The sequence below is a fragment of the Octopus sinensis genome, linkage group LG10 (assembly GCF_006345805.1).
Source record: "Octopus sinensis linkage group LG10, ASM634580v1, whole genome shotgun sequence".
Taxonomy (NCBI): Eukaryota; Metazoa; Mollusca; class Cephalopoda; order Octopoda; family Octopodidae; genus Octopus; species Octopus sinensis.
The window spans coordinates 89292728-89318175 of NC_043006.1; the positions used below are offsets into that span (position 1 = coordinate 89292728).

At 35.0% G+C, this 25448-nt stretch overlaps 1 protein-coding gene across 2 annotated transcripts in view; it reads right to left on the reverse strand.

The window, feature by feature from the left end:
• The window catches only part of LOC115216561 (THUMP domain-containing protein 3-like), a 419115-nt gene that overhangs the window by 126756 nt on the left and 266911 nt on the right, over positions 1 to 25448 (reverse strand). For both annotated transcript variants that reach the window (XM_029786026.2, XM_036506919.1), the window contains exon 3: positions 4169 to 4256. In XM_029786026.2, coding sequence (XP_029641886.1) covers positions 4169 to 4256 — 88 coding nt within the window. The remainder of the gene's footprint in view (positions 1 to 4168; positions 4257 to 25448) is intronic.

Sequence of the window (25448 nt, forward strand, 5' to 3'; positions counted from 1 at the left end):
TTTTAGTTGCTTATTACTTTTTTCTTTTGATCTTCCTCTCTCATGCTAGCTACTTTTCTCATTCCTTCTTTAGTTTCTTGGCCTTGCTAGCTGTTTCCCTTAGGCCTTCTCTTTCAGTAGTTTCATAATCTGAGTTTGAGTTTTAGTGTTGCAGTTGTTGTGTAGCCTCCTAATCAATCCTGTGTGAACAAACCTATGATCAAAGCATCCCAGCCATGACCTTTACACATCTTATCTTTCTGTACAAATCTAGGACTACATTGGCTGGCCACCAAGTCCCTTAAAGGCATGAAATGAGGGACTTTGATTGCTGTTTTTAATGGCTCAACTGTGTAGATGTTCCATACATGTGTATGATCTCCTCCTAATCATCATCATCATCCTCCATCACCACCATCACATTTCATGTTGGCATGTATTGGATGGTTTAACAGGATTCAATGGGCCCAAAGAATGCATTATGCTCTAGTGTCAGCTTTAGCATGGTTTCTACAGCTAGATGTCATTCTAACTATTTTACAGTGTGGTTTGGGATTTTCAAGCCGTCAGCATTACTGAGGTTTCATGAAGCTCACAAGCTCTATTTCAGAATAAAGAATTATATTTCTTTCCATGTTCTAACACACGAAATATAACACCAATCTGTTGTCATTATGCATTCTGGTTTTAGAATAGATACATCACATCCCTACATGTCACTATGAATCTCACTGCCGAGACAAGTGAAGCAGTCCACAAGTTCAACATTCTCACCCACAACTATGACAAAATGAAGTCCTGCAAGAAGCCAACAACAAATTGCATCTTTGTTTTAATCCAAGAGACTCTAAAGCCAAGTTGTACTGCTTCCCCATTCAATGAAAAGAGAGCACTCCTTAAGACATTCAGAGGCCAAACTTTATTAAGATTCTGGGATAAGTTCGCAATACTTTGATGTGAATCCTCTTCAGTTGCTGTTTCCACAGCATCATTATTGACAACAGTTGGTCTTCCTGATTGATACCTGTCCAAAAGATTGAAATCACCCATTTCTGAATTTGTTAAACCACTTTTGGCATTTTCAAACACTCACACCATCAGGATGTACAGTATATGTGTTTTCCCTTACACATGTTACAGTGTTGCCCTTATGAATCTCACAAAGTATCTGGTGCTGAATATGCGGCTTACTGAAGTCCTTGTCTTCCAGGGATTGTTGCATAAAACAACTACAAGCTCAGCACAGAAAGTTGATTTAACCCATGCCATTGTGGAAAATCAGATGTAAAATAATGGTGAAGATTCTCCATAGTTTTAGTAACCTTTTTCTCAATTAAAAAAGTTAATATCTCATATGAGACAAACTTAGAGTCTAGCTGAAGAATTGTCAGAACATGTGATTTAAATCCCAACTCACTGGTTAACCTCAATTGCATAGTAATCCTATCTCAAACAGATAACAGAATTCAAGTATGATGAACTGAATGCTGTAACAAAAAAATGTCCTAATAAACTGAAAATTTCTCAGTGAGTGGAGAAATAAAACAAGTAACCCAACAGCAAGTGTTAGTTATTTTCAAAGAAAGAGAAGGTAATTTAAATCCTTCATATAATTCCAAGGTTTACTACCAACAAAAGTCCATACATAATATGGATTTTGATTTGAAGGTCAACTTGTTTTCAAAACCTCATAATACCATATATTGTGCAAATAGTATTCTTTTCGTTGCTGATTGAAAGAGTCATGAAAGTATTGGAGAGAATGTTTGATAGAAATTGTTTTCGACTTTCTGAGTCATGTGTTATTAAATTCCATCAAAATCTTTTCTCTTTTTGGTGTCTATAAAAACGTAACAATCCAGGGGAGCGAACTGGTGGCAGAGTAAGAACATTGAACTGGATGCTTTGTAGCATTTATTCTCACTCTTTGCAGTATGAGTTCAAATTTCACCAAGGTCTCTTTGGATGGTAGACTTAACTGGTTGCTTGGGTCCACACTACTTGTAGTTACCTTAGGTCCCTTTAATAGAATCAAATATGTTGGAAGTATTCAAATTGGGTTTCCAGTTAAAGGATATCAACCCCCATCCCAACATCTACTAAGTTACTAAGTCTCTGTAAAAAGCCATGGGTACAGCCTTCCCATCCATGCATCCATCCATTTTCGCTGTCCCCTGTTCCTGGGGGTACAGTCCTCAATCACCTCTACAGTAAGATTCTATCCAAAGCAACTGTCATTATGCTTTGCAGCTGGATACCCAAGCACAGCCAACTGAAACTATAGATAGTATTCAACCATCTTGTTCTTGGTCTATCCCCTGGTCTTCTGCTGATTAGCTCAGCTTGAAGAATCCATCTTGTGATTATTTCCTGTAATATTCAAACCACATGTCCATCGTATCAGAGCTGTGACCTTCCAATATGGAATAAGTAGCAAGTTGACCTGGAGAGATTCTTTGGTCTCTGAGTTGTGCACCATCAAGTAACATCACTCTAGACATCCTTCATGGTAACCCCATTTTGGCCACTTGTATTCCTGATTGTACATTCAATCATAATTGAGGAAAGGTATAAAAACTGAATTAAAGATAATGAGTTTGGCTTTTTTTATTAACCTCTCTTCTTCCGAGAATCAAATGCTGAAGCTGGAGTACCACAGTGCCAGCATCCGAAATACAATCCAGTTCAACCTACCCGTCCTTCCTGACTAAAAGAAAAAAAATATGTATTTAATCCTTATTTTGTTGAAAAAATAGGGCATATTATACTTGGAGATTTGTATGTAATATGTAAGTAAATGGCATTACAACTAATGTTAAGATTGTAAACATGATAACAATGTATAAGAATAATATAGCATGAGAACAGTGAGTGGTGAATGTCAAAATAATGGTAAAATTTGATGTCAGCCTATAAAATATCTTATTTCTAAATGTAATTAAAGTCAGTTAATACAGCAGGAATGAGAGAGACAGAAAGAGTACAGAAGTATATTAATAGGACAGTGTGGATACATATATAATAGTAGTTCTTAATTAATAGAAGCACCATATGGACTTTTTTTAAAGAAAATGCAAAAAAAAAAAAAGAATTAAAACAAAACAAATGTCAGATTAGCAATACATAATTTTTTCAAGTAAAATTTCCAAGTGAAAATTATAATTTTCCAGTAAAAAATCCAAATTCAAAATGGATTTTCAATGATTTCTGAATATAAACAAATAATAGAATAAACAGACAAACACTAAAAGAATAAAAGAAAAGAGAAAAACAAAAAAGCAATAAACAAGAAAGTATTCATGGAATTTTAATCTGTGATGGGATTAAGTTTACCTCTTACAAGGTAGATTTTTTTTTTTGAAGAGAAATTAAAGATTTACTCTTTTCATAATAGAATCAAAAATAAATTCCACAATAAAGCCGAAAAAAAAAAAAAAATCAGGCTCAAAAATAAAACAGAACAAAAAACACAATAAATTTGAAATTGGTTGTACTAAAATCATTAAGATTTTTTTAGAGAAAATATTGTTGAAATCATTCAGATTATATTTAAATGAAAATAGGCCTCTAGAGTAATAATAATGATGATAATATATATATATATATATATATATATATAATATATATATATATATATATGATGATGATGATGATATATATGCACACAAATAGATATATATATACATGAAAATATATATATATATAAATATAAAATAAAATAAAATGTATTGTTAATGAACTGTAGTTATTTCAACTATCTTCTTTTTATATCTTGTTTTATTTTGCTTTTTTTGTAAAAAAAATTTCATTTTGAGTTATTTGAAGATCCCAATTATTGAAGAAGAGTGATAGATTTTCCTTTTTTTTTGTTTCTCTTGAATTGTAATGTGACAGTGAAAAGATGTTTCTTTCTTTTCACTTCAATCAACTGAAACCTGATAACAATTTATAGCGAATAATTCTATGAAGAAACTCAATAAAAACTGTTTCGTAATTTTTCATCAATAAATTTATAGCTTTTTAATAGATGAACGAAGGCTATAATTTTGCTGCTTTAGTGAATGGCATTTCTCATGAGAGAATTATGGTTACACTGTCTAAGAATTCTTGAAAAAAAAATACTATAAATATTTTTGGAAAATATTTTTTGATTTAGGTTTAGAAAAGGGGAAAAAAAATTATTTCCTACCAAATCAGTAATGAAAACATCTACACTGTGGCTGGCAAGTGGCAAATGACAAGCATCCCATTTGAAAACATCGATACCAAGCTGAGGCCTAGAAAGTAAAAAGAAAAAAGGTATAGAAAGACATGTTAAACAGATGAAGGAACATTTCAAGTGCAATATAAAACAATATGGCATAGATATTGATTAGTTTCCTGCACTTATTAACACTATCTCCTTGACAACAGAAATGCTTCTTAAGAACAAATATCCAATACAATATAGAGAAAGAAAGTAAAAAAAAGGAAAGGTGAGAAAAAGAAAAGCAAAACTAAAATATTCAAAGTATGCTTCATATAGAACTGTTCAAATTTAGAAATTGACATAAAAAAAACATGACATATTCAGTATTTTTACTAGAAACAGATAAAATTGGGGAATGTGATTATGATTTTGTAGTATAACGAAACTGTATATTCCATCTGGTAAAAAGTAGGAGGAAAGAGTCATTATAAAGAAACCAGTCATCAAGAGAGGGTTTGGAGTCAACAGTTCTAGTTGGGGGGTCTTGTGGAGGTATCAACGATAGTAAGACAGGAGAAGTTAGTGTATTACTATTCTAGTAAGAAGAGATACAATGGCATCTGATGACTAGGAACTATTGTGGCTACTACAGTACAACAGCAGTCACACATTACATGAGTGGGAGGAACCCACTTTACAACAGTGGTAACAAGGAAAAACAAATTGGCATGGAGTGAAAAGGAGAGATTCACACGTGGAAAATTAAATAACTCGACAAAAGAGAAACAAAAATCTTGTGCAAATTTATGAAAACTGTAAAATATAGAAGACTTGTTAGCTGGGGTGGTTGAGTTGCAAAAACAGCAACAACAACTCAAGGAGCAATGAGAATAACAACACGGAGTGCAGCAGCAAATGTTAAAACTAATGAAGTTAATTTTTATCTGACCATGTAGCAAACTCAAATATGACCCTAAAGAAGGAGTAACCTGCGAGGCTTACTTTTGGAGATTTCTTCTCCTTTATTGCGCTTAAAAAGCACTAAGAATTTTTGGGACAACCTGATATATACAGGGGTTGAACAAAATAATGGAAACACCTAGCATCATAATTCTGAAATATCTATAAGACTGTCAAAAGCTCATTTATTTTTATGTTTTTTGATTTATTATTAGTGTTGCTTAATATTTTTTACTAAAATTGCTTTTTCTTTTCAGATATCAACAGAAAAAGGTAATCAAAATTCAATAAAATGACAAATCTGTTGGACTTTCAAAGAGGTCAAATTGTTGGTGCTCATATGGCAAGTACTAGCATAATGAAAACAGCCAAATTGTTTGGTGTATCAAGAAGTACTGTCTTGAAAGTAATGACAGTCATTGAGAAAGAGGGAGAAACCTCCTTGTTGAAACAAAACTTTGGAAGAAAACTTAAACTTTCTACATGCATACCTATGTATCCCCTTTTGGATAAGAAGCATATGGAATATAGAAAAGTAATACCAAAATTTTCTAGTTTTCTGTTTTGATATGTTATTACAATGTAATAAATATTTTCCAGTATTTAATATTCTCCAGTGTTTCCAACTCTCATATAGATCATAATATCTATGGATATACATTGCAGAGCTGGGATATGCAGATGTGCTTTAAGAGAACGCATTGGATTATAACCCTCTCTCTCTCCACACACACACATATTCATTATTAGCAATGAAACCGGTATTAGTTCAGAGTAGCATTTGGTAATATATGAATGCATACATACATACATACACACACACACATATATATATATATGTGTGTGTGTGTGTGTGTATGTATTGGATTGGTCAAAAATGTCCATTTAGTTTTTTAAGCAAAAATAAGATGCAAGTTTTAAACATAAAGCTTTCTTGACAGAGGAAGGTTGTTGAAACTTAATGTCTTTTTCTGTTCCAGGATCTGGGTTATGTTTTAATTTCCTTATTAGTGCAGTTTCAAAAGACTTGAAGATTTTTTTCTAGGATTTCTAGGGAGAAAAATTTGGAAAAATATGGTCCTGGAACTCCTAAGACTGAGGGCTCAATTTCATGAAGAAAAAAATAAATGTAACTGATGAAGTGATGAGAGTGGAAATTGCTTAGAAAGCCAAAGATGGGGGGGGGGGTACAATGACTGGTTTAATCAGTATGAAGAAGAAATTTAAAGAAGGATATCAATCAGATAACCCATTCTTGACAAAAATTAAAATTCACCCACACACCACAAAATTACAACATAAATGAAATACAGAATAATATCCAGGAATTTTGTTGAAAATTACAGGTTGTTGAAGAACTATTTGACATAGAAGCCAACAACTAGTCAATGCTTCAAAATAAAAGTAAAGTCTGACAAAAGGAGAAATCAAACTTTGGACAAATTTTGAGATTTAATAACAAATTTCCCCTGTAATTTACAACCACATCTAAAACTCAAATCAAATGCAAGTTGAGAAGAATGGGAAATCATTAATGATCTCAAGGGTGATTGCAATATAGTTATTAAAGAAGCTGATAAAAGTAGTGCTGTAGTCATTATGTATTTGGAACAATACATAAACACAACTCTTACTCTCCTTTGAGGCGACTATTATGAAAGAATTAACAATTACAAACAATCCAAAATAATGACGAGGCTCACTACTCTCATCCAACAGTTCCAAAAAGATTTCACAGAAAAAGGAAAGAGACGTCTAAACAAGATTTGACTGCAAAACTAGCAACTTTTATGGACTTTCAAAAATCCACCTGAGTAAAGCCATAAATAAAGCTTGTAGCTGTTCAGCCTCATTAGTTATTCATATTCCATGTCGCAGAGATCTGAAAATGAGACCAGTTGTGGCTGGTCTCTCTTGTGAGACACACTGACCAAATAACTTCATCGACATACATTTAAAACCCATTTATCAGCATATACTGAGTTTCAAAAGAGATGACTTGGACTTCCTCATGAATACAAAATAGAAGTATAGCAGTATTAAGCTACCTTGAGCTTTCTCTTAGGTTATATTATTATAGTATATCCTCTAATTAGTTTTGTTACAGTAATGTAATGCTATTTATTGTTTTCTATTGGGAAATAGATTATTTTATTTGGCTTTTTTGAGTAAGGGTGAATATAATGATTGAACATCACTTATAACTTAAGTGTTATCATTATACACAAATCCGAGATATAGTATATAATGCCATAGAGAAATATACTCATGAAACGCTATGAATATTAATGACATGTATGTATAATATTTTCTTCGTGTTCATTTAACCGCTATAAAAAAATATAATTTAATGATTACAGAAATGCATATTTATTTATACTCAGTTGAAAAAAAACGTGAAGAGAAACATTTTCTTAATTAGTTTTATTACAGAAATATAACATTTTATATTATGTACATGTGAAAGGAAAGATAAATTTCGTCGTGTAGAAGTACGACTATATATTCACTAGTTAACTAATAGATTAATCAACAATTCAAAATAGACTTGTGATTTTCTTTGGACATGGCATGAAAATCACCAATGTCTCAAAGGAGTGAGTGTCGTGGAGTTCAGTTACATCCAACAAACACTAAAGTTTTTCCAAAAATCCAGGGTTTTTATAACTGCTCAACTTGACTTAAAAGAATCGAAATCCATTACAAATATTCTTTACATAACTTTTTAGAATCTTTATATGAGCAGTTATAGTAACCAATGGAAAAAACGAAAATAATAATTCTTCGGCAATACGACATTATGTCATATTGCCAATTCGCGCCGTATTTCAAAATAGCTAAAATGGCTACTTGCTACAGAAGCTATACAATTCTGTCTGGGAAAATGGAAAAGGATTTTTCATTGAAGGAAACCCTTTCGTTACTATATTTCTGACCAAAATACACTCCTCATGAGTTTCAATTAAATTCTAAAATAATCATGAATTTAGACTAGTTTCATTAAATAATTGTAACTTTTTTACTTATCAACATATTAGTGTGATATTTGGAACATAATTAAAGAAAGGGTTCTTAATCAATTCTATTCATAACTTTTGTCTCAAAGTGACTTTAATTACAGATAAATCCAGGTAAACTGAGCAAGCTTATATTCAATTGGGTATGCAACAAAATTTTGATATAGAAGAATTGTGCACATCACTGGATCATCAGTTGAATTTAATGCACAACAGAACAGGTATACCATAAAGGTGAAATAAACTGAAATACTGGAATCCACTTAAATCCACCACAAGTTTGACCGAACTAAAGAAATCAATCAAAAAATAATATACGGCCCTGGTTATGGTATGGAAATGATAAATTCCAGACCACATTGTACCCTAGACCATGCTGGCCAACATTATTTTCCCAGTATAAAAACTAAATCACGGCAGTACTTAGTATTTGTTTCACAAATTTTCCAAACTTTGATCCCCCATTTTGTGTTTGTTTACATTCTGCATAAGTTTGTTTCAGCAGTGATCGCTTCAAACAAGCATACTGAAAAAAATAAAAGTCTAATGGTTTTGCTCCCTAAGAAAGACTATAGATAAACTCTATCTCCTCAGAAAAATTGCTAATAAAAACATTTTTAAAGTTTTTACTTCATTCTGATGTAAAATCGTCTTTGCTGTCGCTATCGCTGCTTTGTTTCTTCAGAATCGCAGCTCTCTCTCTATTTTCCGTTGAAAAAGCTTTAAATTCGGAATCAATGCTTGATAACATGAAACTCCTATCCATTTTCAAAGTTGAAGAAAAATCGATGCCGAAACAAATGTGGAAAAAAATCTTCCAAAATTCACTGAGTTCAGATATCAGGTCAAGCAATGTCGGATACTATAACCCAACTATTTACAAAGTGAAATCACCTACTTTCACAAATGTACTAACGAGATTTGGGCTTGAATTCACATTTAAATAACAATGGGTACTCTCGGCCGGCTACGGCCGGGTTGGTCTTATGAACCAAAAAGCTTTTTGGCTGGCTACGGCCGGCCTTCAAAATAACTTTTTCAATTTTAATGACAGCACCTACAGACAAATATTTGGTACTGTGATAAGAATGAGTGTAGTCCCTGCTTGTCATAATTTTGTCATAGCATACTTAGAAATCCAAATATACAAACACACCAGATTGAAATTTGGTGACAACTTCCAAAAATACTTACCAGCTGGAAATGCTACCTGGATGACTTTTTCATTTTAGGGTCACATAATCTTGATCAACTCTTGAAATTTAAAAACTTAACATTAACCACAATGGAATACAGTCACAAACAACTACTCTTTCTGATCATTTAATTACATGAACACTGAAACCAACATCTGCTTTAAAACAACAGACTTAACCCTTTCGTTACTATATTTCTGACCAAATTACACCCCTTATGTGTTTCAATTAATTTCTAACGTAATCATAAATTTAGTCTGGTTTCATTAAACAACTATAACTTTTTTATTTATCGATATATTAATCTGATTTTTGGAATTTAATTTAATGAAATATTCTCAACCAATTCTATACTATAATTTTTGTCACAAAGTGACTCTATTTGCAGGTAGATACAGGTAAATTCCACAAAATATAAAATTATTAAAATTTTGTTCAAACATCGCTATAGAAAATATTAGCTAATATTCAATTGGGTATACAACAAAATTTTACGATAGAATTTGTTATTCTGGGTAACTTTCTGATACCCATAATAATATTTATGGCAAAATAGTCTTAATTTCATTTAAGGTTGTGGGAAATAACAAACTATCCTTTCTTTCGCTTTGTTTACGTTTAGCGTAACGGTTTGTTTTCACCGTAATGATTTCAAATAGGCTCATTCGAAAAAGTAAATAGAAATAGCCTAAGGCTTTACCCTTCTGGGAAAGTCTGTGGCTTGGTCCAGTTTCTGCAGAAAAATCACCGAAAGAAACAGTTTTTAAATTTTCACTCCATTCAGGTGCCAATTCGTTTTCTTTATCGCTATCGGAGATCTCAGATTCACTGTTTTCACTTTCGGAAAATGAAACATCAAATTCATTATCAAATACCATGTGCTTTTTTTTTTCAGTCATAGAGTTAGATTTATGAAGGTCTTCAGTAGAAAATCCTTCGAATTCTGACTCGCTGCTTGATATAATGAAATTCGTATCCATTTTTTGTCAGAATTACAAATTTTGAAAACACAACAGGAACAAATTTCGGAAAAAAATCTCCCAAAATTCACGGAATTAAAATTACACTTCGATTATTGTACAAAACTGTAGTTGAACTGTTTACGAAGTATAATACGTGTTTTCACGAATGTACTGAAGAGATTTGCTCTGATATTCTCATTTAAATATGAATAGGTAAATTCGGGCGGCTTTGGGCGGTTTGGTTTCATAAACCAAAATTTTTTTCGGGCGGCTTTGGGCGGTTTGGTAACGAAAGGGTTAAAGCAATATCTATTTTCTTTCTGCCATCCAATATCTATAATTCGCTTCCTGCCATCCAATATCTACAATTCATTTCCTGCCATCCAAAGCATACTAAAATCAATATACCCTTTAACTTTGCAAGAAGAATTTGCATGATTGTATCTAATCCATACATCTGGAAAAAAATGACTCCAAGAACTTAAAGATATATTACAAGAAAGAAAATATCTGGTCAGTTTAATCAATAACAAAATAGAACATGCAAAAAAGACAGATACCCAATAATTATGAAAAACAGGAAAACTCCTTGTTATACTTAAAACTTTATTTATGTATCAACACACAAGCCAAAAAGCATGGAAGCATACATCATCCATTAGAATATATCCCTTCAGATGAATGACCTGTGAATGAAAAAAAAACTCACAATACACAAAATATTATTAAAAGTAAAAGACAACCTAAATCCCTAAAAAAGTTATGTATTAGCACCAATTACCCACAAAAAATACAACCCCACTAGTCTAAAAATATGATCACCCTAACTGTGGAACATGCATCAACCTTATGGAAGGTCCAACATATGAACTGAAGTCAGGTTAACATTCACATGAAACATCATTCCACCTATAACATCGAGGAATTTAATATATGTTCTCAAATATGGTAGTTGTGATGGTGACTGCATATGTTAAATGAACTTAACATTAAGGGACAGAATGATGGTATACAGGCAACAAATTCAGGACACCGCAACCAGGAAAATTGCCATAAATGAATACTTAGATCAGTGCCCCATGAACAAATATCCAAAATACCAGATTTTCCCTCTCTATTAATGTACCAGAAACACTTCCGCCCAGTTCTGATTAAATAAGGAAAATATGTTTATTAAGAAATATAAACCACAAGTGAATTGAATAGCTTCTAACAACACACTAGAATGAGAAAACTCAATTTCTTCCCAAAAACCAACCAGAGACAACAAATATAAATCAAAAGTTTAACTAACGAGCTCTCTCAGGGCTTCAAAATCTGAACTCCAAACTACTGTACAATAACACCACCCTCTCAAACACCAGTCACTGATGTCACCTTAGGTTGAACAATTGTTTCTGGATTAAAACTGAACCCTTAGGAAAAAACAAATAACCACTGAACAAAGCGAATCAGTAGCTTCTGAACGGAATCAACAAATTGGAATGTTGGAGATGACCCTCAGACAAAAACAGGTTACCAAGTCCTTTGACAAAAGCAAACATGTTAGCAGAAAATCAACCAATCAGGGTACTGGATTTCTACTGGTCAAAGACAAGGGATCAAAATGTTCAACAAACAAATGACATCACCTGGAAGTCAACCAACCAGATTGCTAGACTTCTGTCAAAAAGATATTTGAACAAAACATCCAGAAACCAAGTAACATTTTAAGGTGGCCAGCCAGATTGAGAAAAACAAATGACACCATTAAATTTACAACCAATCAGAACTTGATCCTTTACCATAAACACATACACACACATCAACATCATCATTTAGCATCCACTTTCCATGCTAGCATGGGTTAGATGGTTAGACTGGAACTAGTAAACCAGAAAGCTATACCAGGTTCCAGTCTGATTTTGGCTTGGTTTCTATGGCTCAATGCCCTTCCTAACACCAAGCACAAAACCAATGGTTAAGAAAATGTGAACATCCAAACTGTGAAGCATACCCCTACCAACAGTAAGGCACGGAATTCCAATTCAAACAAGGAGAGAGGTTCACAATTAAGACCAGCTTCACTTGTGCATCCGAGAATTTAATTTATGCTATAACTTGTTCAGGTTATGGATGCAACTATATAGGACAGACAAGTATGTCACATAGATGGATAACCACACTACATAAGGAACAGATCCATTTACCAAGGTATAGATAGATACCTTTGAGTGAACACATAGAGAGATGTGCAGAGAATCTCCAACCAAATTTCACAGTTTTCCCCATCTGCCAATGCAATCATACAGTTTAAGATTTTGTATGTTTATCAATCTCATCCCCAAAATGAGCAATTATCTCCCCTGTCCTAAGTAATAATTATCACCAATTACCTCCCCTTAGATTTTTCTACTTGCTGATTCATTCACAAACATTCATACAAGAACATGGGCTAAAATATTCTTAAGAAAATAAGAAGTTCCAATAATTTCAATGTCATTTCAATATACTCCCACTCAGTCGAGGGCTTTTTTCTTCCTCCTTCCATTATTTTTTCTTGCAAGTTATTTACCAGCCTCACTAGTACCAGTATCATAAAAGAAGGACCCAGTAGTCTCTGTAAAATGGTTGGTGCTAGAAGGGCATCCAGCTGTAAAAACCATGCAAAACTAATGCAGTTCTGTGTCAGACCCAGTCAAACTGTCCAACCCATGCCAGCATGGAAAATAGATGATGATGATGATGTTGTAACTTGAATCACTTTTAATGAGATAATATGTCCTTGTTTTGTTTTTTTTCATTTTTTTAAACACAACAACAAAGACTACTTATTGCAAAAGATTCAGATGCAATCCATAAATGACAAACCATAAAATATTGGCCATAACTGGCTTCTCTCTATGGCTTTTGATTTTTTCATAGCTTGTTTTCTTTATGAATGAGATATTTATTATCAGCAGTAACTCTGTTTCATTTCATTTCCGATTTCCTTTGACATTAACATATCTCTGTGGTGTCAGTGTAATAGACACACAAATTCATTCTCTAATAGATTTTTAAAATTATTTGTTTTTTTTCTTTTTGCTTCTCTTGTTTTGAATAAAACTTATATATATATATATATAAGTGTGTGTGTATATACACACACACACGCACATATAGAAGTAAAAATATGTGTATGTATATGTATGTGTGTGTATATATTCACATATATATACGCATATATATATATATGTGTGTATGTGTATGTATATATATATATATATATATATATATAAATATACACACATCAACAACTGACTCAAGAAAAACTAATGTATATCAACACCAAAATATTCAAGAAAAAATAAAAACAAAACAAAGCAAAAAATATTTCCTCCTCCTTCAGTTGAGAAGTGGTTTATCTCCTTGGACTATTTCTTTGAAATTTTGGTTTATAGGTTTAGGCTAAAAAAAATTTGAAACAGTCCAGCAAATAATTCCCCAGATTCTGATGGTTTGATATTGAACAGTTTTTTCAGTAACTATTGCAGTAAGCGCTGTATTTTCTTTCAAAGAAACCAAAGGAATAAGCAAGGGTTTTTTATCAATAGTTATCTTTAAATATTGGAATATTTTATAAAGTAGTCACAAGTTTTTGAGAGAGGATATAAAAAGATGTATTTCACTATAATGAATCAAGTTTGGTTGGAGTAAGAATTACGAGAATTTAACCTTGTTGGCGCTTGAAGATTCAGTGGAGCACTTTGTATATTCACTCATTTGTTCATTTGCTTAAAGTTTTTTTTCCATGCTACAATGGGTTTCATATGCAGATTGAGTTGAAACAGGGTGTTATGGTTGGATGTCTTACCTTTCATCAACACTTAGCTGTTTTTCAAGTAAGGGATAATTTTATTATGCAGGTCTCTGAAAGTACATGGGATATCAACATTGGGACCTCTTCACTCTTGTGGTGATGAGCATGGAATATATAAAAATTGACATGCATTTGCATGAACACATGCACGAATATGCATGCACACACACACACACACATATATGTATATGTAATTGTGTGTGTGTGCGTATATAATTGTCTTCATCAACATCATTTAATGTCCATGCTGGTAGGGGTTGGATGGTTGAGACCAGGGTTGGTAAACTGGGGGGGGGGGGGCTGCACCAGACTCCAGTCTGATTTGGCATGGTTTCTGTGTCTGAATGCCCACACTAATGCCAGCCATTCTGAGAGTGTAATGGGTGCTTTTACATGTCACCGGCATGGGTGCCATTTGCATGACACCAGTATCTGCAATGACTGTGATTTTACTTGGCTTGATGGGTCTTCTTGAGCACAACATAATGCCAAAGATCTTAGTCATTTATCATTGCCTCCATGAGGTCCAACACTTGAAAGGAGCTTTTCATGTGCCACTGGCATTGGTCACATTGCCTGTGTGAGGTCCAATGCTCAAAAGGTGCTTTTTATATATCACTGGCATAGGTGCCAGTTACGTGAAACCAACATTGGCCATGATGATTTCACTTGGCTTGATGAGTCTTCTCAAGCACAGCATATCACCAAAGGTCTCAACCATTGTCTCTGTGAGGCCCAAAGTTCAAAGATCATGCTTCACCACCTCATCCTATGTCATCCTGGGTCTACCACTGTCACACGTTACCCCCACAGTTAGAGATCAGCACTTCTTTCTACAGCTGCTTTTGTCCATACACATCACATGACCATACCAATGTAGTCATCTCTCTTGCCTCTTATGCCCAAATTTTCTCTCAAGATGTTTACGTTGTTGAACATGCACACTGACATTGCACATCTAGCAAAGCATGCTGGCTTCATTTCTTTCAAGCCTATGCATGTTATTGGCTGTCACAGCCTATGTTTTCCTGCCATGTAGCATAGCTATTTGCATCATACAATCTGCCTTTACTCTGAGGATGGAACAAGGCTGCTGGAGTTCTATGATGTGAATGACCTAAAGTTTTTCAACACCAGCTTCAGGAAACCAGCCAGTCACCTGAAAACCTATAAATTCGGTGACCACACTAATCAGATTGACTACATTCTCGCCAGAATGTGAAATTCATGGTTGCTTATAAATGCAAAGACCTTCTCTTATTTCCCTTATTAAGAATGTACCCCTCAGCACAGGTTAATCATTAGTGACTTCAGACTACAGGCATGAATGATTCCAAGAAGCAAGCCCTTTGTTGCCAGCAGAGGCAGGAGCTCTCTGAACTTTGCCCATCCTAATCTTATTTTCACAGCTATGCTCTTGGAGTATCCACCTCCACTACTAACTTGGTCACCTAGATAACGGAAGGTATCTACCACCTCTAGCTTACTAGTTGATGGAGTCTATTTTCTGTACATTTTGGGTGTTTATTATACCTGTGCATCTTCCACACACAAAAGCTATTTTACCTGTTAACCCTCCTCTAATATTGCTGCATCTCTTATGTGTCCATAGCTTACACTGAGTACACCTTATCGAGTTTCTACCTATGCCTTTTCTACATATCAAGTGGGGCCATCTCCTTGAAGGGATTTGTGATTTGTCTGTTTTCCTACTTTCTAAGACTTTGGTCTTTGCTCAATTAACTCTAAAGCCTTTTGATTCCAAACCTTGGTTCCACACCTGAAATTTCTTCTCTAGTCGTTAGCACAGAGGAGCACCCAAGGGCAGCCTGACTTAAATTCCTGTTATTGCCTGGAGGAATATGATGAACAAGGGGGGGGGGGCTGAGGACTGATCCTTGGTGAATACCTACTTGTACCATGAATTCATAGCTGTACTTGTTGCCAACCCTCACCTTACTGACAGCATCCCTGTACATAGCTTATTCAGCTCACACCACATTAACCAACAGATAATGGACTAGGGGACCCTGCCAAAGTCTTTCTCCATCTCAACAAAAGACAAGTACAGAGCTTTACGTTTGGTCAAGTACTTCTCCTACAGCTGCCTTACGAGGAATATAGCATCAGTGGTGCTTCTCCTTGGTACAAAACCAAACTGAATCTCATCTAGCCTCTCTTGCTAATTTGTTGAGCTATGACTCTCTCTGTAACTTTTATCACCTGATCCAACAATTTGATACCTCTGTAATTATTTTTGTCTAAGGCATCATATTTACCTTTGTAGCAGTTGACTATGGTGCTGCTGCATCAGTCACTGGGTATGACTCCCTTGTGTGTACAACCTGATTACCTATATGGGCGACTAAACCATAACTCACACCACCAGATATTTTAAGCATCTCAACAGTGACTCCTGATGGGACAGAATTTTTTTCCATCTTTATATTCCTCAAGGCCTTATCTACCAAGCTATTATCTATTCAGAGCGCTGGTCCCTCTGTTGGATCCACCATAGGCAGACTCTCTTTCTCCTATGAGTTCTCTACATTTAGCAGCCTTTCATAGTGGTACTTCTAAGCCCCCTTCTTTGCAGAGTCACTAACTGCAAATCATCCATGCGAATGCACTTCTCTCCAACAACTTCACAATTTTCCTTTCTAACACACTGTCTTGCAAACCAAAACACTTCAAGCTGCTGGTCTTCATGCTGCAGGACATTGGCAAACTTCTTCCTTTCTGCTTCATCCCTGTCTGAGTATACCTGCCTCTTAGCTACCCTTCGAGCTATATATAGTTCCTTGCTAGCACCACCCTTCCAGTCCTTCCACCACCAAATTTGGTCTGTGGCTCTCAGTAAGTTGTTTTGTAGGAACTTCCAGTTAACCACTATGTTACATATCTGTAACTCCTCCTTCTCATTAAACACTTCAGTTAGGATGTTTCTGATATTCAAAGGATCCTTAAGCTTCTAGATCCTTCTTTTCTAAACAAGCTTGCTTCTTGGAATCATTCATGCCTGTAGTCTGAAGTCACTAATGATTAACCTGTGCTGAGGGGTACATTCTTAATAAGGGAAATAAGGGAAGGTCTTTGCATTTATAAGCAACCATGAATTTCACATTCTGGCGAGAATGTAGTCAATCTGATTAGTGTGGTCACCGAATTTATAGGTTTTCAGGTGACTGGCTGGTTTCCTGAAGCTGGTGTTAAAAAACTTTAGGTCATTCACATGATAGAACTCCAGCAGCCTTGTTCCATCCTCATTTTGAGAACTAATTCCATGGCTCCCATGTACTCCACAGAAGACCCCAAGTGCTGTCCAAAATGTCTATTGAAATCAGCCATGAAGACCAGGTCTATCTTTAAGGTAGCCTGCAAAAGAATGTCATAAAAATGGTCTTATTGTTCGTTAGGCAGAACCTGTTTGGGGTGGGGGGAATAGGCAGAGATGAATGTTGCTGTGCTATTTTGCAAAACTAGTCTAAGCTTAAATCATAAATTACTGGGGTTCAGAAACCTGAACCCCAGTAATAGAAATTGGCCCAACAAACACAGACGATGGGAAGAAAACAGCTACCAAAGACAAAACAACACATACAGACCATATAGACCACTCCTACTGCTACAAGAAAACCTAAGAACTGAAAATGGAATTTGGAGACGCAACAACACAACCCCTTTTTTAGGGAAAGGATACTTTAACCATACTCCAGACCCAATACACCAAAAATTCCGAATGAACACACAAAGCACATAGACCCCAAAATAATAAACCTATCTAAAAGAGAACTTAACGAAAATGAAATGAACCTACTACTAAAAGGCCTCAAATTTACACCTACACCCACTCCAAATCTCATAGAACTAAAAACTGATATAGACAACTTCAGCCACCACCTCCGCTTTATGGAATTCTTTGAAAATAAAGAAACAGAAGATAACTCAATCATAAGAAAAAAATCCCATTTCACCCCTTACAAGGGAAGTGACAAACACCTAGACACATACATAGAGACAATCTCTAAATTTCCTCTCAACACACACAAATGCAAACAGAACCTTCACAGAGGAGAAAAACAAGCCTTACAAAAACTAAAAAAATGACAAGTCGATCATTATAAAAGAAGCTGACAAAGGTGGAGCAATAGTAATTATGGATACAGGTTACTACAGAGAAAAGATACTGGAGTTGCTTAACAACCAGACATACTATAAAGAGGAACCAACACCACCGGAGAAAGCATCAATAAAAAAAATTAGAACATATGTGGAGGCACATGGCCTAGTGGTTAGAGCAGCGGATTTGCGGTCGAGGGATCACAGGTTTGAATCTCAGACCGGGCGATGTGTGTGTTTATTAGCGAAACACCTAAGCTCCACGTGGTTCCGGCAGAAGGTAATGGCGAAACTTCTGCTGACTCTTTCGCCACAACTTTCTCTCATTCTTTCCTCCTGCATCTTGCAGCTCACCTGCGACGGACTGGCGTCCCGTCCAGGTGGGGAACCTATACGCCAAGGAAGCCGGGAAACCGGCCCTTATGTGCCAGGCATGACTTATTAACGGCGGTGCATCAGCATGGCCGCAGTTCTAAGCTGAAACAAAATATATATATATATATATATATATGATATATGATATATGATATATGATGTATAAAAATATGTAATATACAAATAAATATCTGTAAATATAAAACCATCCGAATTTCTGAGTACCTCATTTCTTCTAATATATATATATATATATATTTCTTTAACACATCTTTAATGATTCAATACAATTGTTTCCATACCAAATCTGCTTGCAATGCCAGTTTATGCAAAAATTCAAAGTGAAAATTTATGTTTGAAGTTTTAGACCTTAGAGGGGCACTTCATCAGATTTGCATCAAAGGTGCACCCTTACATTGTGCATCTTGCAGACATTTTTTGTTTTGGCTTATACCAGGAAGAATGATTAGAATAGGCATCATGGAAGGAGGAGGAGGAGGAGGAGGAGGAGGAGAAGAAGAAGAAGAAGAAGAAGAAGAAGAAGAAGAAGAAGAAGAAGAAGAAGCTGCCGCAAAGTAAATCAAAAAAAGACAATAGACAACAAAATAGTTTATGTGGACTAAAAATTCTCAGAATGGTCAGTTAATACAACATTGTCACAAAATTTCATTCAATGGGTGAACAATTATTTCAGTTTGCCATTATTGTCAACTTTAAGTAGACAAAAGGGAACTTGATAGCAATGACAACAATGATTGCCAGTAAGAAGATGGTGAGAAGGAATAAAAATGATAGGAATAAGGATACTAGTGATGTATGCGATGGGGTTAGGGTTATGTGGGTTGTAGAATGGCAATAAAGCACATGTTAGCCATTAGACCTATTCCAGTGACCTTAGAATGTGATATGTGGAGGCATAAAAGGGGGGAAAAATGAAAAAGCAGGGGGAAATCTAATGGGAGTGGGTGTGTCCTAAACAGTTGAAGCAGTAACTAAGAATTTAAAGCATTAATAAATCTCTGAACGAGATATAAACAGTAACCGCTTGACAACATAAAGTGTACTAGCCATCTGAATGTGGCTAGCCACTGGGGGTGGGGTGTTACTGACGCTTTTAGCCCCAGGTGATCAACGTCACCAGCTGGCCTTAGACACAATTTCAGTGCCCTTGTGTTATTTGCAAAGGGAGGTCATCCTCCCTCGAAAACCTAAGTGATACATACGGACTATAGTTTCAAGGTAATTGCCTCTCGTCAAGCGTCAGTAACACCCCACCCCCAGTGGCTAGCCACATTCAGATGGCTAGTACACTTTACGTTGTCGAGCGGTTACTGTTTATATCTCGTTCAGAGATTTATTAATGCTTTCAGACAGTTTTTCTAAATCAGTGACTGTGGTTGCTGTGAAAAACGTTAAATATTATTATTTGCAAAGGTCTCCTTCATCGAAAACTGGTGTTTACCATGCGTTGACGAGTAATATAGATATAAGAGCCCTATAAAAGAGACTGCAGTAAAATGAGATGAAGATACAATATATAATGTATTAAGTTTAAAAATTGAGAATAAGAGTTTGGAATTAGCAGAAATAAAATTAGGCATAAGTTAAGCAGTAAGTTGCTAATTCTAAGTGGAGGATGAGATAAGATGCAGACAGTGCAAATTGATAGCTAGTAATATAGAGATAGCAACCCTATAAAGGGGACTGCAGGAAGACAGGATTGGGGTAAAGTACAGATGTATGAAGTTTAAAATTATAGCAATACAAGTAAAATATAACAAATTGTAAATTATAAAAAAATAATAATTACGGAAGAAGTGGAATAAAATGAAAAATGAATGGTTGGGGAAACACAAGTTTCTTTAAACATTTAAAGAATGAGTGTTTAGAACTATCAGAAATTAAAGTAATATATAAGTGATGCAATAAAAGGTTACTTGTCTATAAACAAACAAGAAAGAGAAAAAAGAATGAATGCAAACATTGAGAGTAAAAAAAGTAGAAATGCCATGAGAGATCGATACCAGGTTATGGTGTTGGGGTATAATGTAGGTTTGAATCAAATATCATATGAAGATTACAATGTCAAAGATTACAAAGACTCAGTGGTAAGCAGTGTGAACAAATAAGTAAAATAATAATAATAATCAATAATTTTTTTGAAACTTTCAGATATCAAGAAATGGTGTTGATGATTATGATGAATATTACCTTACCTCAGTTTATGAGAGACAGGAGTTTCCGAAGAACTCTGGTTGTAACAGCGAAAACAAAGCTGGACCTTTAAGGGAAGGCCTCTCACTCAGCAATGGACCAGTAAAGATGCAGACTGACCACAGCTGTCATCCTAATACAGCATCAGTAGATAATGGAGTAAGGAAGAGGAAATGGACCAGCGAAGGAAACAGGATAGTGATACAGTGCTAGTTAGAAAGTGAACCTAAATGAAGGGGCTATAGAAAATGGATGTTAACACTTTGAGTTGAGAAGGGTACGTTTAAAGTGACTGAGCTGAGATTAGCTGATCAAGTTAATGCTATTAGAAGAAAGTGGATGACAGAATTGGAGGTAGAAGAGATCATGAGAGAACTGGAAAAGAAAAACCAGGCAGTGGGAAAAACAAACAACAACATAAGAGATACATCTCAAACCAAAGAAGAACCTAAAGAAAAAAATAATAATAGTGCTACCAATAAGGAAGGGACAACTGGCAGCAGCGACTTAAGTGATTTAAGTGAGGAAGATCAGAAGATTTTAGATGAGTTGCAGGAAGTAATGAGTAAAGAAGTAAGAAAAAGATTGCCAGCATTAAAAGGCATCAACAGAAGGAAACTACAAGAAAGGACTAGGAAAGTAGATTCTGTTACCAGGAGGATAGATACTAAAAAAATATAGGAGACACTACCTTATTGATCTATGCAGGAGGGGCAGTAGTCACCAGAAGATTAGATATCTCACAGGAAAAAGATTAAAGAAGAGCACATGTGGAGAAAGAGACTACAAAATAAAGTGAAAACTTTAAGACAAGATCTGAGTAGAATAGAAACCTGGAAACTGAACAAGTTAGGAAATACAAGATGCAAATCTTCCCTTGAGAAAAGATATGTAGTCAAAGAGAAAGGATGCCATCAACATCTGGGTTAAATAGTAACATAAATGATTTCATATAAAAGTTCTATATATAAATAATTTGAAAGTTGAAAAGCTTTTTGGATGACACATAACTTTTCATATAAAGATTGTGTACCCTATTTTGTCAAAACAGTTCATTTTTTTTTCTAAAATATAATTTTTGCAAATAGAAGAAATATAAACGCCAAATTTCTGGTGAAAAAATTGTATGAAAACAAAAAATTTAGAAAATAGTTATAATTTAATTTGAAAACTCTAATCCTTTCATAGGAAGCAAAAAAAGTTATTCTATGATGAATGATAAAATATGCTTGAGGAGAAAGGCTAGGCTAAGAATGTTTGAACATGTTAAATATCTGTCTTTATGAATGTAATAAGATAATGATGGAAAATAATTATTGAAAATAGTTGGGAATGGACTTAATTTTTAAGTTTTGGAAACCAGAACTAATTCTGTGATAATAACACTTCATAAATGGCTGGGAGACTTTGAGATAAAATATTGGAAAAATAAATACAGAAATAAATAAACATTTCTTTTTAATATTGAACTTATATATTTCAAATTTCCAGTAAATGTACACACGCTCATATCAACCAATCTGTCTGTCTGTTCATTTATCTATCTATCTATCTATCTATCTATCTATCTATCTATCTATCTATCTATTTATCTATCTATCTATCTATCTGCCTGTCTACACACACACAAACATGCAAATATATCTACACATCCACAAATATCTTATAAGCAAGAGACTGTCAAGGCTTCTAGGAATTACTCTTTTATTTTAATAGATAGAAGACAGTTGTATGCAGAATCATTATTGGAGATGTTTTTCAGACCTTTTTGTTTGTTAGCTATCATTATTTTTTCTGTATTTGTTATTATCAATAATGAAAATAAATATATCTAACATTCACTGGAAATGAAAAGTCAACCAGCCTCACCAACTCTCCTCAAAGAAAACAAAAAAAGAAAGAATGAATGTGAGAAAAATTAAAAATGGAGTGTATATATTGAAAGTTTATTGGTTAGACATTGTGATTATGCTTGTAACTGAAATCTTTTAAGATATATCTTAAGGCTAAATAAGATTTTACCAATAAATGATTTCCTTAAATAAAATAAACACAAATTTCATGTTTATTTTTAATGATGTTACACCTCAATCAATTCTCTCTCCTTCATCCCCCTCTTGCACTGTATCTGTGTGTGTATGTGTGTAGATATGCTTATATATGTGTGTATACACACATATGTGTATGTGTATATGCCTGTATGTATGCATGAATATGTATACATACATATACAGAGAGAGAGAGAGAGAAGGAATAGGAAACCTTGTGTGTGGATCTGTTAGACAAAAGCTGAAAGAAGTCTGCTCTGTGTGTGCATGTGAGTGTGTGTGTGTGCATGTGTGTGTGAGTGTATGTGTGTGTGTGATTTCATATTTCCCTGTGGTCAGTGGTTTGTAAACAAGGGTATCCAGATGGTGTCATTTGCTGGCAGACCATTACAAAAGCATGCTTGGAATTTTAAACACACACACATGTATATATGTAGCTCTCTCTCTTTATATATATGTGTGTGTATCTATGTATGGCATTATTTAGTTTTATTTCAAGATTTCTTGCCAATAGAGAAAGAAATGGTTTCTAACCTAGATCCAAGGCTCCTTTATTGGAATTTCAACAACATCAACAGAGTATTTTTGTAGCTATGTAAATACTTGTGTAGACTTGCATGTTTTGTTTTATGCTTCTACCTTCATGCATATACTTGCATATCTAGACATGCTCATATATATATTTAAATGATAAACTTCTGGAAAGTTTTAAAGATTTTCAGTTTCAGTGATGGATTGGAGCTGTACTCTTCAAATAAGCTTTCTCCTTTCTGGTTTTGAGAAGCCCAATTTCTCAAGATTGGTATTTAGGCAGTGTGTTACATATCTCAGTGCCCCAGTAATTACAATATAAACCTGAACTTGTAATCTGGATAGAATAACTGCAAATTTCTCAATAGTTTAGTATAGGTATTTTCTTTTTTACTGATTTTTAGCTTCATGTTAATGTCTGCTGGGCAGCTGATTTCCACAACTGTACAAAGTTTCTCTTCTCTGTCTCAAATCATTATGTCAAGTCTGTTGTGTTTACATTTTATTGAGGTTTTCACTGGGACATTCCACCAGAATTCCTTTTTATTATGAATGGCTATCACTTCTACCATACTCTTATTTCTTTGTCCTCAGGGTTTTCCTTCCAACAGATCTCGTTATACAGTATCCAAGCTACAACATCATGTCTCATCGGTAGATAATATCATGATGACATTGGAAAACTGCTTATGATGTGGATGATGTCTTTGGCCTTAACTCCACAAAGTCTGCATGGATTTTCATAATTTGCTGCTTTTCCTGATCTCAGGCAAGTTACTGACATGAAGCAAAATAAGTTGTTGTGGAAGTACTATTACGAAAGGCTGTTGAATGTGGAGAATTCTTGGGATAAACAAGGACTACTCCATTCTGTCCCAATAGAGGGACCAGCAGTCCAAGTTGACAGCAGCATGGTAGATAAAGTAATCAAGGATATGAAGAGGGGGAAAGCTGTGTGTTCATCAGGGATAGTTGCAGAGATGCTTAAAATATCTGGGGAAGTAGGATACAAAATTACCACTTAGGCTGTTAATCAAATGATTTTGGAGGGTGTCATATCCAATGACTGGCATAACAGTATCATCATGAACTGCTATAAGGGCAAAAGTGATACCTTAGAGAGAAACCAAACTTCTAGACCAAGTTATGAAGGTCACAGAGAATGTTATTGCCCAGTTGATCCATAATGGAATGAAGATAGATGAGATGCAGTTTGGCTTTGTCTCTAGAAGAGGGACCATATAAACAATCTTCCTAGTGAGGTAACTGCAGGAGAAATACCTGGCTGAGAATAAACTGCTATACCAGGCTTTCACTGATTTAAAGAAAACTGTGAATGCACGACAGAGTGTAAACATCCTGAGAGAAAAGTTGGACATAAGAAGCATCAGATATGGTGTACAAGAGAGACAACTGCATTGGTATGGTCATGTGATGTATATGGACAAGGACAGCTGTGTGAAGAAGTCTTGCACTCTAATGGTGGAGGGAACCTGTGGAAGGGGTAGACCCAGGGAGACATGGGACGAGGTGGTGAAGCCGATCTTTGAATGTTGGGCTTCACAGAGGCAATGACGAACAACCAAGACCTTTGGAGATATGCCATGCTTCAGAAGACCCACCAAGCCAAGTGAGATCCTAGTTGTGGCTAATGCCAATGTCATCTTACTGGCACCCATGCTGGTGACACATAAAAAGCACTGTTTGTGCGTTGGGCCCCATGGAGGCAGTGATGTCAAGCTGAGTGAGATTGTAGTCATGGCTGATGCCAGTGTTGCATAACTGGCCCATTAAGAGCATCCTTCAACCATTGGGGGATATGCTGTGTTTGTGAAGACCTGTTGAACTGAGGGAAATTGTAGTTGTGCCAGTGCCATGCAACCAGCACCCGTGCTAGTGGTACATAAAAAGCATCATCTGAGTGTTGGGCATCTTGGAGGAGGCAGTGACAGGTGACCAAGACCCTTGGCAATATACCGTGCTTGAGTAGACCTGTCAAGCCAAGTGACACTGTAGT